This window comes from Thamnophis elegans, chromosome 4 (assembly GCF_009769535.1).
Source record: "Thamnophis elegans isolate rThaEle1 chromosome 4, rThaEle1.pri, whole genome shotgun sequence".
In the NCBI taxonomy this organism is placed as follows: domain Eukaryota; kingdom Metazoa; phylum Chordata; class Lepidosauria; order Squamata; family Colubridae; genus Thamnophis; species Thamnophis elegans.
The window spans coordinates 127,014,374-127,032,622 of record NC_045544.1 but is presented as its reverse complement, the minus strand read 5'-3'; the positions used below and the strand labels follow the sequence as shown (position 1 = coordinate 127,032,622).

The 18,249-nt window shown below is 43.8% G+C and overlaps 1 protein-coding gene and 1 long non-coding RNA gene across 2 annotated transcripts in view; both read right to left on the bottom strand.

The window, feature by feature from the left end:
- Window positions 1–2,373, bottom strand: part of LOC116508492 (autism susceptibility gene 2 protein-like) — a 45,708-nt gene extending 43,335 nt beyond the window's left edge. The window contains exons 1-2 of the mRNA XM_032217137.1: window positions 2,174–2,373; window positions 458–699 (exon numbers count right to left, since the gene is read on the bottom strand). Coding sequence (XP_032073028.1) covers window positions 458–699; window positions 2,174–2,267 — 336 coding nt within the window. The 5' untranslated portion in view covers window positions 2,268–2,373. The remainder of the gene's footprint in view (window positions 1–457; window positions 700–2,173) is intronic.
- Window positions 2,374–5,872: 3,499 nt separating this feature from the next.
- LOC116508493 overlaps window positions 5,873–18,249 on the bottom strand; it is a 75,356-nt gene continuing 62,979 nt past the window's right edge. The window contains exon 3 of the long non-coding RNA XR_004255346.1: window positions 5,873–6,314. This is a non-coding gene — a long non-coding RNA (uncharacterized LOC116508493). The remainder of the gene's footprint in view (window positions 6,315–18,249) is intronic.

Here is an 18,249-nt window from a genome sequence, read left to right as displayed (position 1 = left end):
TGCGCTTTCGAACTGCTAGGTTGGCAGAAGCTGGGACAAGTAATGGGAGCTCACTCCGTTATGCGGCGCTAGGGATTCTAACCGCTTAACTGAAGACCTTCTGATCGACAAGCTCAGCATCTCAGCCAATGAGCCACCACGTCCCTAGATATTTATTAATTGTATAGCTACCTATTTTTCTTTGCACATGTGGGTGACTCATGATTGCGAAAAGAGAAAAGTTAAATTATTTATTAAATTAGGAGTACCAGATCTGGGCTGCCGAATCTATACACATGGAGTCCCCTCCACCCCCGAGACTCCTCCCCACTACAAAGGGGAACAGTCCAGAGGGTCCCAAATGCCTTTCAGTCTTTTCTCCCACGACTCCACAAACATTTTTGCGGTTGTGATTATGATTTGTAGCTGACACAATATACTTTGCAACAAAAGAAGGTTGCGCGCTACTTATCCTCACATTTCTGCCTGGATTACGCACCATGGGAGGTGCTGGCGTTGGCATGATGGCTGTTGGCGGGATGGCGTGAGGAAAAGGCGTGAAGGTGTGCTGGTGCGTGTGTTGGTGCGTGTGCTGGTGTTGGTGCTGGTGTTGGTGGAACTCCGTCCTCAAGTAGGGTGGTGGGCCCAGCGAGGCGCCACGATCGGCGCTCTGGGAAGCCAGAAACCGAGTGTTCAGCTCCTGGCGGAGAAGATCTTGCTCTGGAAAGGAAGACAACACCATGAAAGCCTCTCCCCTTCTCCTTTAAGTCATCTTATGCATCACTCCAATCATCACCAACTCTGAACAACATGCCTGCCTAATTTTGTAAAAATTTAAAAATTTAAAATAGACATCAGAATCTATAAAATAACAACAAAGGACAAGGCAACTCATAATTGTACACAAAGGAATAGTAAGAGGAACCCAAAGTCTATCCCTCCACCCTCCAAATCTGTTGAAAAGTCAGGTTTTGATGGCCTTCATAAAACCCAGTAAGGTTGAGGCCATAGGGATCTCAGTAGGGATGCTAATGCTATATTGAGGACATCAGAAAGACTCCATTTCCTCATGTTTAGAGACCCAAAGAAAACCCCTTCAATTTTATCTGATTGGGTGGCGAAAAACAACTAGAGAAGGCCATCCCAAACACAGCCAAAACCTGGGGCATCTTCCTTCCACTGATTTCTCCTTATTGCAAAGAGGTTAATTTAGATACGTGTGGATGAGCTTCTGGTTTTTTCTTGCAAGTTCAGGACATCCATGGGAGGTTGATGAAATCAGAATGTATGACCCAGGCAATCAAAGCCTCAGAGTCTTTTACATGGTTGAGATATAGGGAGGGAGGGAAGGAAGAAGGAAGAGCATAGAGCGAGGAAGGGAAGGAAAAACATGGAGGGAGGGAGGGAAGGAAGGAAGGATGCAAAAAGGGCATAGAGCAAGGAAGGAAAGGAAAAACATGGAGGGTGGAAGGAAGGAAGGAAGGAAGGAAGTTTAAATAGTTCCATATTATTTTTTCAAGAGATAAAATTATTTCCTTCTTCCTTCCCCTCTTCTTGATGAAATTTTGCTGCTATTTGAATTTATTTCATAAAATATGACCTAGCGCAATAAAATCTGTTTGTAACAAGGATTGGTAGAACACAGATTGGAAACCATTGATAAAAACTGTGCAATATTTATTCAAGGTCGGAAAGTGTCTCCAAACAGATCGACTGTTTTACACACTGGGATGCCAACTGGTGATGGGACATTCTACGAAGCAACCTTCCCACACCAGGCCCACTTTTTTCTTCCTTTTATAAAGCCAACTTTTAGTTGATCTCATACCAGAATAATGATTTGGTGGCGCGAAAATGTCCAGATCTTTGGAGTAGAGCGAGCTCAGGCCCGTTGGCAGAACCAGGTCTTCAGCGACTTCTGGAAGAGTGCTAGAGTGGGGGCCATTCTCATCTCTGGGGGGATGATGTTCCAGAGAGAAGGGGCCACCACGGAGAAGGCCCCTCTTCTAAATCCCACCAGGTGTATCTCCCTAGAGGACAGGACCCACAAAATTCCCTGCCTCCTTGCTCTGATGTGTCGGGTAGATGTGACCAACAACAGACGGTCCCTCAGATGACCTGAGATGCTAATACCTTGACTAAAACGAGCAAAGAAACTAGGATTTGATCCGGAAAATGATGCTTTCTTCCTTACCTGAGTAAGCAGTGCCAGCGGGATGAGCTGGAACTTGTAATGTCCCCGATGTCAGAGGAGGAGGAGGAGGCAATGCCGTGGGAGGGGCAAACATATTGGGGTGATGGGTGTGATTAGAAGGCTGGAGGGCAGGTGTGAAATTATGGAGGGGGCTGTGATTGGGTAAAGACAGAGGGAAGGGGGAGGCCGAGGGATGGTGAGCTATGGGGGGAGGAGGCGGTGGGGGAGGAGGGGGTTGACTTTTGGCTGGAGTGCTGCTTCTGCTGCTGCTGTTGGTGGGAAAGACGCAGAAAGGAAGATGTTAGCAAATGCACAGAGAGGAATTATCCAGTAAGGAAGGACAGACCCACAAGCCCTCCCATCGCCACACAGAGAGAACAGGCCTTCCTTCCAAAATACAGGAAGTCCTCGACTTACAACAGTCTGTTTAGTGACCGTTCAAAGTTACAACGGCATTGGGTGACTTATGATCATTTTTCAGACTTACAACCATGGCAGCTTGTAAGGTCATGCGATCAAAATTCAGACAATTGGCAACTGGCTCATTTTTATGATGGCTGCCATGTCCTGGGGTCATGTGATCCCCTTTTGCGACCTTCTGATGAGCCAATTCAGTGGGGAGCCAGATTCACTGAACAACTGCGTTACTGAAAAACTGCAGTGATTCGCTGTGGCAGGAAAGATTGTACAAAAGGGGCAAAACTCACTTAATGAATGTCTCACTTAGTGACAGAAATGTTGGGCTCAATTGTGGTTGTAAGTTGAGGACTACCTGTATTTTCCACATCAGATCAGAACCACCTAATCTAGTGATAGTGAACCTATGACACAAGGTGTCAAAGATGACACACCACAAAATTTTGGGTGATGCGCCAGCATTCACCAACACCTGGCGCTAACTATTCTCAAAAGCACCCCCCGTTCTCACACAATTTTCAGAGGCCGTGGAAGGCATGTGAGAACGGGGTGAACGGCCTCTGAAAATTGTGCAAGTATGGGGCATGATTTTGCACAGTTTTTGAAGGTTGCAGAGGCTGTGGAAGCAAATTCTATCATTTGCTTTGAGGGCGAATGTCTCGTGTGACCCACAACAGCCTTGAGTAGGCTACAAGGACCTGTCAACATAAGGAGAAGACTGACTGAAATTAAGCGCCATGTAGCAGCTCCTGTGGAGCACTGGGCTGTGAGTGCAAATTGTGCCATTCTCCAAGGCTCAAGTGCAGGGGTGGGTTCCTGCCAGTTCTAACCTCTTCTATAGAAGAGGTTCCACAAATCTACAGTGCCATTTAGAACCGGTTCCAGCTCCCTCCCCCCGCCCATCCGCACATCATCAAGATGAAGAGAGAGAGGAGGAATTCTGGGAGTTGAAGTCCACAAGTCTTAAAGCTGTCAAGTTTGAACTCCCCTGGGGTTTTTTTTCCTAAAGGGTTAGGGGTGCAAGGGTCTTGTAACTTGACAGCTTTAAGACTTGTGTGCTTCAAATGCCAGAGTTTCTGAGTCAACATTTTGGTTGCTAAGCTAGAGCGTTGTTAAGTGAGTTTCACCACATTTTACAAGTTGGTCACGCCCACCCAGTCACTTGGCTGGCAAGCCACTCCCATCTGGTCACATGGCCGGCAAGCCACTCCCACCCAGTCACATGGCCAGCAAGCCACTCCCACAAAGCTGGCCACACCTACAGAAGACGTTCTAAAAAAATTTGAAACCCACCACTGCCACATGACACAAACCAGCTTTTTGTGTAAGGCAGCAGTGCCATAAGGGATGAAATAGAGGTCTGGGCCTCCTCTTCAAGCCCTGTCTTGGCACTGCCACTGAGTGCCACTGTTCATGGTAGCCTAGATTGATGGGGGGGGGGAGGAATGGGATAGAGAATTGTTCCTCTTTTGTTTGGTAGGGGGTGCATGCAACACGCTAGCAGTGCCAAGTTAGGCATTTTCCAAATTTTAGACACACCAAGATTCATTGTCACTGGCCTAATCTGTTGTCTGTGAAAAATGGCCTAAGATTCCCTCATCCCACCAGTCTTGATGGAAAGTGGGATCTCTCAGGACAGATTATTCTATTATTTTTATTTATTAAATTTGTTGGCTGCCCATTTCATCCAATTATGGCTGCACTTGCCCATTTTGCTAAAAGCATGGTTCAAACCTAGTTGGCTAACAAACCATCATGCTCTTGCTTCCACAAGACACCAAGCCATGCACCATATTTTAGAAGCTGTAATGGATAGGTTCGGGTAATAAAGGAAGTGGAGCAACTGGTAGATACTTGAGAGCAATTTTGAGAGCATGTCATAGCTGTTCTCACAAAATGGCTGCTTCGATGGATAAGACCCGTCCCCAAACACTCATTTACTAGAATGCCAAATTCAGACCTTCCCCAGCAGGGAATTTAATCTCCTTAACTTACCTGACTTCTTCTAGGGAGACCGACCATAATTTGCAAAGAAAGCTCAAGCTGTATTTACCTGCCATTTGATTTCTGAAGAACATCTCTTGGGTCTATATCAAGGGTGTCAAAGTGAAGGCCTGTGGGCCAGATCCAAACCCTGGGGTACTTAGATCTGGCCCCACGGGCCTGACTCGTAACCAGCAAAGGGACCAGCCCACTGTGCCTCATCCAGCAAAAACAGAGCTCAGGAGGCAGCCCTCCCGAGCTCCAATTTTGCTGGCAGAGGACTGCGGGAGGCCATTGCGGCTGAAAATGGGATGCCATTTTCGCTGGCAAAACAAACTAAAAACAAAACAAAAGGAGTAATGTTTCCCCTTTTGCATTTGAGTATGCAAGAAGGGACAGGAAGAGAGAAAGGGAAAGAGGAAAAACAAAAAACAGAAGGAAAGATGGCAAGAGAGCAAGGAAGGAAAAATAAGGAAAGAGGGGAAGGAAGATGAAAGACGAATGAAGAGAGAAAGAAAAAGAAGAAAAGGAAGGAAGGAAGGAAGGAAGGAAGGAAGATTATAACGAGAGGGAGGGAGGGTCTGAGGGAAGTCCTGCCTTAGCACTTGGTCACCACAGGTGCCCCCCACAACATGAATGACATCGAGCTGGCCACGCCCATCCCAGCGCCCTGAAGTCAAACCCAACCCTAATTTGGCCTTCAATGAAATCGAGTTTGACATCCCTGGTCTATACGAAGCCCAGATATTTTATTTGAAATATATATATATGGATAAAGACAGATACTTGCCACGTGTCGGTTTCTCCTTTATTTATTTTTAATTTTTTTTTAAAAAAAATCTAAACTTGAGGAGCCCAAGAACTTGATAGACGCTATGGGAGATGTTGCTACACGTCTCTGGGTTTTATTAGCAGAAGCGTGAGAGATCCAGCCTAATTATTTAGTGCTTTATTTTCTTGCCTGATTAATAGCCTCCCCCTAACACTTGACACAGCAAGAGCCTTGCTGTACTTTCAGTCCTTTAAATTGCAGACAACAGTACTGGAAGCTGGCACCACTTTAAGCTTTTTGCCTAGTCTCAGTTTCCAAGGTTGGCCCAGAGTTTTTGGATTATGGAAGAAGATGTTATTTATAATTCGCTGGCCTTCTTCCAACTCTCCCACAGCACTCACCCAAATAAAGAGCCTGGCCCCTTTTCAAGAAATGTCAACATCTCTACTTTTACAACACAGTGGATGAACGGATGCTTGGAAAACGCCCAGCGTGATCCTCACCTCAAGCTGTTGAGGCTCAAACTGCTGCTGTTGTAAGCCGACAACTGTTGTGCAAGGCTACGGGAGGGAGGACGCAGCTGAGAAGGTGGTCGGTTCGGATGGGCCGGCTGCCCAGGAGAGGGAGGCCTCGGTGGATGTTGTATTTGGGAAGGAGGAAGGGTGGGAAACTGGGCCTCTTCCAAAGCAGGTTGCTTCTCTGGGGCTTCCGAATAGGAGGAGCCGGCAGGGTGGACAGCAGGAGGCTCTGGAGAACGTGCCTCTGTTGGTGGCACCAAACGAGGTGGGACCAAAGGCTGAGGAACTTGAGGACAAAGATCCTGAGGCACAACAGGCTCAAGCGATGGCTCTTTCCCACCGTCCTGACTCTTCTCTTGGCTCCGTTCTAATCCTGATATTTTGGGGAGTGCCAAAGACCTGGCCTCTTGATCTTCATTTTCTGTTAGCGTAACAACTCCTAAGTCTGGATCTGGAAACAAAAACAAAAGATGGTTGGTACAATAAGGCAAGCTACACATATTCTGAAGCTACACTTTAACATGTTAGGTTAACGAACCACAGGTCTGACTGATTTTCAAGTAACGTTTTACATCCTGATAGAAAAACTAACCACAAAAAGCTAACCATTTGCAGCCTAATCTTTATATGAATAGAGTAGAGTAGAGTAGAGTAGAGTAGAGCAGAGCAGAATAGAGTAGAATAGAATAGAATAGAATAACAGACTTGGAAGGGACCTTGGAGATCTTCTAGTCCAACCCCCTGCCTAGGCAGGAAACCCTACACCACTTCTGACAAATGGTTATCCAACATCATCTTAAAAACTTCCAGTGTTGGACCATTCACAACTTCTGGAGGCAAGCTGTTGCACTGATTATTTGTTCTCAAATTAATGGAAATTTCTCCTCAGTTCTAAGTTGCTTCTCTCCTTGATTAGTTTCCACCCATTGCTTCTTGTCCTGCCCTCAGGTGCTTTGGAGAATAGTTTGACTCTCTCTTCTTTGTGGCAACCCCTGAGATATCGGAAGACTGCTATCCTGTCTCCCCTAGTCCTTCTTTTCATCAAACTAGACATATTCAATTCCTGCAACCGTTCTTCATATGTTTTAGCCTCCAGTCCCCTAACAATCTTTGTTGCTCTTCTCTGCACTCTTTCTAGAGTCTCTACCTCTTTTTTACATTGTGGTGACCAAAACTGGATGCAGTATTCCAAGTGTGGCCTTACCAAGGCATTATAAAATGGTATTAACACATGAGAGAAGATGGAAGGATCAAAAACAACCCTCCCCGACTTGTTTACCAGGGAGAATTAACAAAACTGCCAAAGCCACGAGGCCGTTTTCGAAAAACAGAATACAAATGTATTAAGCAATGAAATGAAACGCTACATGTGAAGAAATGCAATGAAACTCTTGTTTACCACAAGTGACTCAAAGATGAATGTCAATAGCAAGAGCATCTCAGGTTTACAGTGTAGCTTCCAAAGAGTGAAGACCCTTCTTTCTTGTGATTATTTTTTAAGCCTCCCGAGATGACAAATTGAGATGACTCAATCCGTTCGGTGCCAACAGAGCTTCAAAAGCTTTCCTAGATTATCTCCACATAAACAGCACTCCTGCAACACATACCACTGAAATTAACAAGCTGTGTCTGACAGCCAAGGAAAGCTTTTGAAGTAGTTGAGCGGAACCTCTTGAAGGACACTTAAGATTATGGGGAATTTTACTCATGAGAGTGCATTTTATGGTACAAGCCACTGTCAACTCTGAAGCGAACCTGGCTGAAGCCATCTTGTGCCGCCTTGTAGTTGCCACGAAGCCTGAGAGGGGGAAAGGAGGTGGGGCATTAGATAGCCCGGCTAACCGTCAAAGCAAAAAGTTTTCCTTTAATAATGATACAATGAAAGACTGATATATATGTGTGTGTGTGTGTGTGTGTGTGTGTGTGTTTTATTTGTGCTGATAAATAAATAAAGGGAGATTTATCAGCACAAATAAAAAACACAAATATAACAAAGGCAACAGTAAAAATATTGGGTTTCTGTCGCGATGGACTCTTGTGACGAGCCGATTGACAGATGATGGAAGCAGTTAGCTTCCTCCCATAATTGGGGCTTACCAGGGGTTGTGACTCTCTCTCTCTCTCTCTCTCTCTCTCTCTATACATACATACATACACACACACACACACACACACACACACACACACACATATGAATTGAATAATTTAGAACTTTTTGTTTTAAAATGGATAAGGATAACAATGAATTTATGTATACTTGATAGAGGATTGGTGATATAATGTATAACTCTAAGTATGTATTATATCCTGTTGTTGATAAATAATTTTAATAAGGAAGTAATCAAAAATTGGTATATATATGAAGTGAGTATTTAGAATACCTTGTTGAATAATGAAGGAATAACATCTTTGTATGAATGTATGATGTACAAGGACAATAATGAACATAAGCATACTCGATGATTGGTGGGATTATACATTTTTGAAAATAGTGATATACAAATAAAAATAGTTGGTAATTTTTTTTATATTGTAAAAATATTCAGAATGGGATATTTGACTATATAAAGGTATATTGTTATTAAACAGACAATCAAGAACATAAGGGAATTAGGTTTATTGAAAAGAAAAAAAATCGTAATTGAATATATGTTGTACAATGAAAGTGAGGTATTTAGTTATATTAAGATGGAAAATCTGTGATTGTATATGTAATTGAGAATATGGATGCAAAAACACTTGTAACCAAACGACATGCTGTATGTAATGGATGAGAATTTTTTTATGTTGTTTTTTTATGTTTAAAAATAAAAAAAAACAATTGCAAAAAAAAAAAAAAAGCAAAAAGTTTTCCTGTGGGACTTGTTCTGACCTAGGCTTCCCCAAAAAGCACAAAGCAGATTCCTGATCCTGAGAAAACCCTTTTATTAAACGAATGTGAATCCCTTTCATTCACATTCAACAAGGGCCTGGCAAACAGTCTTTCAAATTTATGAACACGGACCTTATCTAGCTTGGAATTGTTTCCTGCAAAAGCCCACTCCCTGTACACTCCTCTTTTATTTCCTATGGGAGAGAGTTATCAAAGCACATGTAACGGCCTTAAGGGCCTCTCTACTGAGGTATGGGCACCACTGTCATAATAGCAAAGGATTCTTGGTCACAGCTGCCACCTGCTTCTGGAATAGGTACTATAAGTCCAAAAAAGACCCTCAAATTGTGCACTAGCTCTGGAATAAGAAGCTAAATATACAGCTAAATATAGACTCACTCCAGACTCAGGCAATCCAAACATCCACAGCCACTCAACCTTATCTAGATTCAACTTAAGCCTTTTCCTCCCCATTCAAGCCCACACGGTCTCCAGACATTGGAACAAAGTGGAGCTATCGTCAATAGCTAATCATTAGGAGCACACTGTTTACTGAGGCAGCTTTCTCCATGAGGCAGTATTTTTTTTTAGCAATAGCAATAGCACTTAGACCAGAGGCTGGCAACCTTAAACACTCAAAGAGCCATAAAGGTCCTAAACGGGAACCTCCCGTTGATTTCTGGAGCTGAGTGTAAATCCGGTTCCCCCATCATAGAGTCTCTTCCTCTTCCTCTACCTGTCCTAACCGAAAGCCCTATCAATTGTGGAGCCGATCAGAAGTCCAGTTCCCCCACCATAGAGTCTCCTCCTAGTGTGGCATTCTTTTTCCTCTACCTGTCCTAACCGAAAGTCCTATCAATTGTGGAGCCGACCGACGACAGGGTGCCATAGCAGAGGGATGAAAGAGCCACATGCGGCTCCAGAGCCGCAGGTTGCTAACCCCTGACTTAGACTTATATACCGCTTCCCAGTGCTTTACAGCCCTCTCTAAGCGGTTTACAGAGTCAGCATATTGTCCCCAACAATCTGGCCCCTCATTTTACCCACCTCAAGGCTGAGTGAACCTTGAGCCTGGTGAGATTCGATCTGCCAAACTGCTGGTAGACGGTGATCAGCAGACATAGCCTGCAGTACTGCACGCTAACCACTGCGCCACCGTGGCTTTTTTTTAAAAAAAGAATCGTAGATCTGTACCTTAACTTACAATTATAATTGAGTCCAGTATTGTGGTCATAAAATGTTTGTGGTTGTTGTAAGTCATGGCATCACATGACTGGAGCTGATTTTTCAGAATTTTTTTTCCACCAGTCATTAAGCAAATCTATTTTGCCCAATGGGAAGGATTTTTTTTTTTGCCAGGAACTGGAAGCAAATGCCAGAAACTAGCAAAAAAATAACAACCCACTGAAAATCAGAGTCATTTGACCTCAGGATGCTTTAAACAGCCATAAAAGTAATCTGGTTAACAAAGATCCAAAATGCGACCACATGGCTTTGTGTACGTCTATGTGTGCAGTTATTGTAACGTCAAAATCAGATGGCAAGTAGCTTTCGGGGGAGGGTGTTCTTCGTAATTCCAAAAGTTCCTAAGTGAGCAGTCATAAGTCAAGTCTTTTTACAACTGTAATCCCTTTATTCAGGGTAGAATCAGGGCGACTAAATGGAACTGAGCATTTATTGGCTGGATACCCTTCCTGACACCTATGTGAAGTTCACAGCAGATATTTTCTCTTTGCGCCCTGAGAGAGAAATATCTGTCCCGACCTAGGATTAAACTCTCAACCTTCCTGGTGAAACATAAGTGTCTTTACCATTAAGCCACCATGCCATCAGTAATTAGAAATGACTAGATAAATCTTAAGCAATTTGATGCTGTAGTTTACAATTTTGGTCTGTTACTTTAGCCATGCACTAGTGCATGATCTACAACTCCTCCAGATCAAGACTTGGAATATCCATTGTGGCTACCAAGAGATGAGAAAGAATACCATATTTTATGGAGTATAAGATGCACCGGGGTTAAGATGCACCAAGATTTTGAAGAGGCAAAAAAAAAAAGGTTTTGCATTTTGTAGACCCAAAATTGCCCGTTTTTCGCAAACATGGGCCCACATTTTTTCAAAAAAGGGAATGCATAGCCTTTAGGAGGGTTGTAGAGTTTTGTATTGTATTGTATTGTATTTGGTTTATTTCTATGCCGCCCTTCTCCAGGAGGGACTCAGGGCGGCGAACAACTCAGGGGGGAAAGGGAACATAAACAACAGAACACATAATTAAAATACACGAAAATCACACAGCCATACCAGTCGAGAGGGGAAGGGAACTCATCAACCCCAGGCCTGCTGACACAGCCAGGTTTTGACGGTTTTCCGGAAGGCCTGGAGAGAGGTGAGGGTCCAGATCTCCACGGGGAGTTCATTCCAAAGGGCCGGAGCTGCTACAGAGAAGGCCCTCCCCCGGGTAGTAGCCAGATGGCATTGGCTGGTAGACGGAACCCGGAGGAGGCCGACCCTGTGAGATGTGAGATGAGGGTGCCCCCCCCCCTACTAAAACTAGCAAAAACTGCTCTGTTTTTTGCAAAAACTGGTCCATTTTTTGTCAAAAAAGGGCATGCATAGCCTTTAGGAGGCTTCCAGACTGCTCCTGGGGGCTGGGAGGGGGGGGCAAAAATAAGCAAAAAATTGACCAGACCTCAATTCCTTCTTGCTGGATGCATTAAACCTTAACAGTCTTCCAATTCAGCTATTACAACCTGAAAAGTGATGGAGGCTGCTAAGGCTTAAAATTCTTCTCAGTTGCTGAAATCCACAAAGACAAATTGAGGGAAAGCTCTGGACTTGTTTTAGTCCCATTAGTTTTGTACACACAGAGGCGGAGAGCTGACAGGGCCTTGGCAGACCTCACAGAGCTTCTTACTTTATAGCTGTCATTTTGGGTAAACATTCATTAACGCAGCCAGCATGCCTGTCTTTTTCCAGACCTCAGAAGATTTGGGAGCCTCGCAGCATGGAAAACCTTTGTAAAGAGCGGAGGGGAGCAGGCTCGGAAGGCCAAGTTACTGCTCCATGACAAATCTAGCTTTATTAAAAACATCTGAATTGGCTTGAAGATGTCTTTCCAAGTAAGGAAAGAAATGCAGGGATTTAAAAGCAATAATAATAATTTAAAAAAATGAAGCAACACCTTCCACGGACGAAGATGGCCATGGACCTGTCGTTAAATGAAGGTTGGGTGTGCTCAGGTAGTCCTTGACCTATGACCACAATGTAGCAAAAAAAAATTCTGTTGCTAAGTGAGATGGTGGTTAATTGAATTTTGCTCCATTTTGCCGACTTTTTTTTAACCGCGGTTGTTATGTGAATCACTGAAGCTGTTAAGTCAGTAACACGGTTGTTGAGTGAATCTGGCTTCCCCATTGACTTGGCTTGTCAGAAGGTCGCAAAAGAAGACCACGTCACTGGTGAAATTCAAAAATGTTTACTACCGGATCTGTGGACGTGGCTTGGTGGGAGTGGCAGGGGAAGGATACTGCAAAATCTCCATTCCCTCCCCTCTCCTTGGGGAAGGATATTGCAAAACCCACTCTGGGGGCCAGCCAGAGGTGGTATTTGCCGGTTCTCCGAATGACTCAAAATTTCTGCTACCGGTTCTCCGGAACCTGTTAGAACCTGCTGAATTTCACCCCTGGACCACGCGGCCCTAGAACATGCAACCATCCTAAGTATGAACCAGTTGCCAAGTGTCTGAATTTTGATCACATGACCATGGGGATGCTGCAAAGGTCATTAAGGTAATAGCTCACTTTTTTAATGCTGTTCTAAGGTCACCAAATACGTTGTTGTAAGTCAAGGACTATCTGTATTTTGAGTTCCTAAGAACTGAAGAAGAGCCCTGAAAGAGTAACTGAAGTTGCATAATCATCCAACCGCTACGTATATCTGAGGAACTCACAAGTCTGGATGAGAAGTGAATTTTTTTAATTACTTCCTCTTAACCAATATTCAAGGCCTGCAGCCAGAAATTCCAAAGGAAGTAAACACTCATAAATTCTGTTTATTTATTTGCAGGGTTTTCTACTCTGCCCTGGTCCCAAGACTCCAAACAATTTTACAATAAGGTTGAAAACAAGATGTGCTTGCACATAACATCCACAAGGAATTTTTTAAAAGGCATCCCAAAGCCACAGAGGCAAATAACAAAAAAATCATCCTCAAATGCCCATGCGTCAAAATTATTTTCATGGCTCTAAGTGAAAATGAGGATGCTTGGCACACCTCTGGGAGTGCTGCCCAGCACTACAGGGAATTGCTGTCTTCAGAGGTGTGTTCTTTTGAACTTTTGTGGGACATGACCCTAAATATCTCTTGTCTGCTGGATAGATTCCACCTGGAAGAAACCATCCCCCAAGGAATCTGGAACTAGGTTCTCTGTTGTCTTCAAAGGCAACCCCTGGAGAGTTGTATTACTATAATTAAAGCAAGTGTAGATGGTTGAGTCATTTTCACCAGAACTTCACAGTCTGCAACCGTGCCTGGCATCTAATTTATTTACCACCTAATCAACCACAGAGAGGAGGGGAGCAACCTATTTTCCAAAGCGCCTGAAAGTCAAACAAGGAATAATGGATGGAAACTGAACAAGGAGAGAGTCAACCTGGAAATAAGGAGGAATTTTCTGACAGTGAGAACAATCAACCAATGGAACAGAAGTTGCCTTCAGAAGTTGTGGGAGCTTCATCACTGGAAGCTTTCAAGAAGAGACTGGACTGCCATCTGTCAGAAATGGTGCAGGGTCTCCTCTTGAAGAATGGATCAATTGAAGAAGATCTCCAATTGCAAATTTGTTTTTTTCAGAGTGATGGGCCCCTAACCTAGAGAAATCACAAAGGACGTCAAGGAGCCAAGATGTATATATAGAAAGAGTAACTCCATCTTGCTGGAATTCAACCTAAGTTTGTTTTGGTCAATCTAGACTTCCATAGTTTGTAGACACATAGTAGTCAGAATTTCCATAGCATCTCCCAACCAAGTAATATATAGTTAAGTAACATCAGTACACTGATGTATTCTTCTTCCTAAAGCAAAGGATAATCTTCCATGAACTTGTCCAGACTTATTTTTTAAACTACTCCAACTGACTACAATCAATTTTTTATTAACAAGGATGCTGGTAGCTAATTCCAGAATTTATCTATGTTCTCTGTAAGGATCATATTCTGTCCATTTTGAATTTCAGTACAGTATATTGTGAAAAAAATTAAAATATAATTTTCCCTTGTCTTATATAACATCTCTCTCTCCCCCTCCCCCCTTTCTCTCCAATTTTCTTTATACCTCCCCTTACTTTCCTCTTTCCAAACTAAAACTACAATTGCTCCAGTCTTCCTTCATAGGAGAATATTTGAGCTCTCTTATCATTATGCCAGGCATGTCAGATGCTACATCTTTTCTATCTTGCTCTACAGAGTAGAGAGTTGGTCTCTGACAGAAAACCACTTGAAGAAACTAGAAGCATTTGAAATGTGGATTTACAGATGGTTGCTACGTATAAGCTGGGTTGACAAAATCACAAATGAGGAGGTGATAAGCCGCCTGGGAAAGTCAAGGGAAATCATCAAAGCCATTAAAAAGGCGAAAGTTAGAATATTTTGGACATGCGACACATCACCCAGAAAAATACCCCATCCTTCACTTAATCCTCCAGGGAAAGATTGAAGGCAAATGAGGTCCAGGCAGACTTCAAACTTCAAAATCGAAGGAACTGGTTTGGACAAAACTCAGCAGCAGTTGTTCATGCGGCTGTTGACAAAAATAGAATCGCCCACATGCTCACCAACATCCGATGTCAGATATGGCACAAGAAGGAGAAAAGAATCATTATGCCAATAGCCAGTACCTCCTTCTATTTCGCAGTGCAATGCCCTGTTTCACAGAACCTGCTATGCCAAGCAGGAAGGAGTTCCTGCTGGCATTACTACCGGCTCCGCGTGCGTGCACATTTGCACCTTAAAAGATCTGCACATGTGTACAACATTAGAAAAAGGGGGGGGGATACATTTTTCCAATGAAGATTGTTCTGCGCATGTGCAGGATGGAAAATCAAGATGGCGCCGCTGAGCATAGAACCAGTTTGGGAGCATGTCCAGCCGAGTTACTACCTACTCGTCCAAACTTGTAGGAACCCACCTCTGATGCCAAGAGCTCAATTACCAATGCATGATTAGGAATCACAGGACTTTGAAACTATATGTCAACCTATTTTAACATGTTGTATGCACCCACCCAATGTATACCTTAAGTCAAGCTCTTAAGTGTTATCTTTTGAATGAGTGATTTTGCTATAGGTAAGCAGTTTTGGTGAGGAATGGCAGACTGTCTTCCCATCTGATGTGACAACTTTGCTTTTGGCCAGTGTCCCACAACCATCTGTTGTCTTCTTTAGTTCTGTTCCATCGCTGGCACAAAGCTTCCAAGCCCCCACAATTAATTTAGCCTAATATATATTACCCCAACTGTCCCTGGATCTCTGCAGCATGGGTACGCAGCCTGCTGCCTTCTGGGTATCTGGAGTTCAACTATCACAATGGAAGCTCAAAACATCTGGAGGACATCATACCTAATGTCTTTCCCAGCCCTGCTAGTCGATATCTATGGGCGGAACGACCCTTTTGTGTGCAAAGCCAGGGTTTTACTGCTGAGATACCGAGATGTCCTATTTCGCAGCCTCGGGGAACTGTAATTTTGAAAGAAAGATGGATGCCAAGATTGTAAGAAAGCACATCCAGTCAACACTCAAAAGCTTGGCTCCTCCAGAACGGGAGATGCAATTACAGACCGAAATCTGCCACACAAAAACAATAATCTATGTGCTTTGCTTGTTGACAAAGTCTCTGTTGCAATGGAAATATATTAAACTCCCTCCCATCAATTATGGTAATAAAATAACATGTGGGTTTCTTTTTCATCCTTCAGCAAAGTCCTGTTCCATGAAAAGCTGCTTCCCCCCCAGGGTGCAAAGCTTTCCAAGAACATAATACCCCATTTTGCTTCTGTTTTGAATTTGTTCAACAGTCATTTGAGACTGACAGTAAATGGATAGTTGGATTTAAGCTCCTAACTCTTTGCAACACTCCCCAGAGAAAAGTGGGGGAGATAAACCATCCTTGTTTTGGACAGATGCATATTTTAAACAGCTGGCTTCCTAACCACAGGAGGGCCATTTCTTCATATGCATGCAAACACATAAAGCTGACTTCTAGTTTGATATGGCAATGTTGCTAAATTACAGTTTCAGCTCACTCCTGCGTTAAGTAGCCATCTCCTTATCTTTTGATTGCTTTATTACTTGATTGGTAATCAGAAAACATCTCCTGTCTAAATATCTGGCCAGCAGTACAGTTCATGACTTACAACAGTTCATTTAGCGACTGTTCAAAGTTACAATGGCACAGAAAAGAATGACTTCTAACCATTTTTCAGAGTTACGACCAGAGGTGGTATTCAAAAAATCGGATCGGTTCACCCGAACCGGTAGCAGAAATTGCAGATGGGCCTGCCCACACGCCCTGTCTCTATGCCGTTCTATTTAGGCAGGTTTTTGAGGCCAGGCGCATGCGAGGAAGGCGCACACGTGAGCAGAGTGCATGCACGGAAGTCCGGGCTCATGTGCGGAAGTGCAAAGCGAGTAGGCACGCGGCGAACCAGTAGTAACAAAATGTGAAACCTACCGCTAGTTACAACCTTTGAAGCATCCCCAAGATAATGTGATCAAAAAGTCAGGAGCTTGGCAACCAGTTCATGCTTATGACAGTTTCTGTGTCCCGAGGTCTTATGATCCCCTTTTGCAACCTTCTGGCAAGTCCATAACAACCAAGTTACTAATTTATTAGCTGCAGTGATTCATCTCACAACAGTGGCAAGAAAGGTTGTAAAATGGATGCAAAACTCACTTAATGAATGTCTCAAAAGCAGAACATTTGGGCTCAATTGTATCCATAAATGGAGGACTACCTGTATTTCTGACTTCATTTGCCATGGATCAAACTCAAGAAGATGGGAGAAAAGAAAGGATCTCCTTACTTTTTGAGGTAGAACAGGTGATTGAGCTGGCGGCGGCCTAGATGATCATTTTGGTTTAAGCCCGTGATGGCGAACCTGATGGCATGCGTGCCACCGGTGACATAGAGAGCCCTCTAAGCGGGCATGCGAGCTGTCATCCCAGCTAAACTCCACTGCGCATGTGCCTCCCACCGGCCAGCTGATTTTGGGGTCTCTGCTGTGCATGTGTGGGGGACGGGGCACATGCGGGAGACTCGCATGGATGCAGGGGGTCACACATACATATGAAGGGGGAGGGGAGAGTGCTGCACCCCCCCCAGCCCATTTTCGGTCCCAAGAGGCTGCAGCGTGGCCTACTAGGCCCCAAACGGGCCAGGGGGGGAGGTCCTTGCATGCATGTGTGGGAATGGGGGTGGGATGTCATGCGCACATTGCACTATGGATGAGGGTACACTGGGGCGTGCTGTCGCGCACACATTTTGGCCATGCGATGGCAAAAAGGTTAGCTATGACTGGCTTAAGCTTTAGCCCAGATCCAGAAGAAGAAAAAACAACCTCAAACTGAATTGCTTACTGCTTAAATATTTTTCCATGTTACACATATTGTGACCATGTCTGAACTTAGGCAGCTAAAAACCTTACAGACAACTGGAAGCGGAAAACCAATTATTTGAAACAGAGATCTGATGGTTTTGATTTAGAAATGGGGGAAGTGAAAACGCTTAGGGAGTGAATCACATGAAACAGGGATAATATAGCTGGAAAACACTGGTAAACAACCTAGATGTGGCAGATATTCTGAAAGTAAACATAACTCTTCAGGATGAAGTGACTTACGTGGAGGGTCTTTATCACAGGAATGCTTACCTGGTTGAACAGGGTTTTTTTTTGGGGGGGGGGAATGTATAAATGAGGTTTTATCACTGCAGTTCAGAGGTGGGTTCCTCCGGGTATGGTAGGATTCTTATATGGTTCTATGTTTTTGAAGTTTTGGGGTTTGTGCAATATGGGCTTTGTGTTTCTAAAAGGGTTTGGATCATTCCCTGCTTGGGAATGGAGCCAAACTTTCTATAGGCTCATTATCTCATTATCTCTATCTGGCAGGCATGTGGAATGAACCTTTCTGGTAGTAATATTTTATTTGTGTGTGGGAGGAGGAATTGATTGCTTCCCACAGAGGAAAGGGAGAAAGAAAGAGAAAGAAAGAAAGAAAGAAAGAAAGAAAGAAAGAAAGAAAGAAAGAAAGAAAGAAAGAAAGAAAGACAGCAATTTAGGACTAGAAGGCTACTCAGAGGTCATCTAGTCCAACCCCCTGCTACAGCAGGAAACCTTACATTGTCTGGATTATTTTGGTGCCTCTAACAGAGAGGAAAAGTGCCAGAAAGGAGAAGGAGTTTACTAGGTCAAGGTTACCATTCAGAGGAAGGCAGAGATAGTCCTTGACTTATGAGTACAAT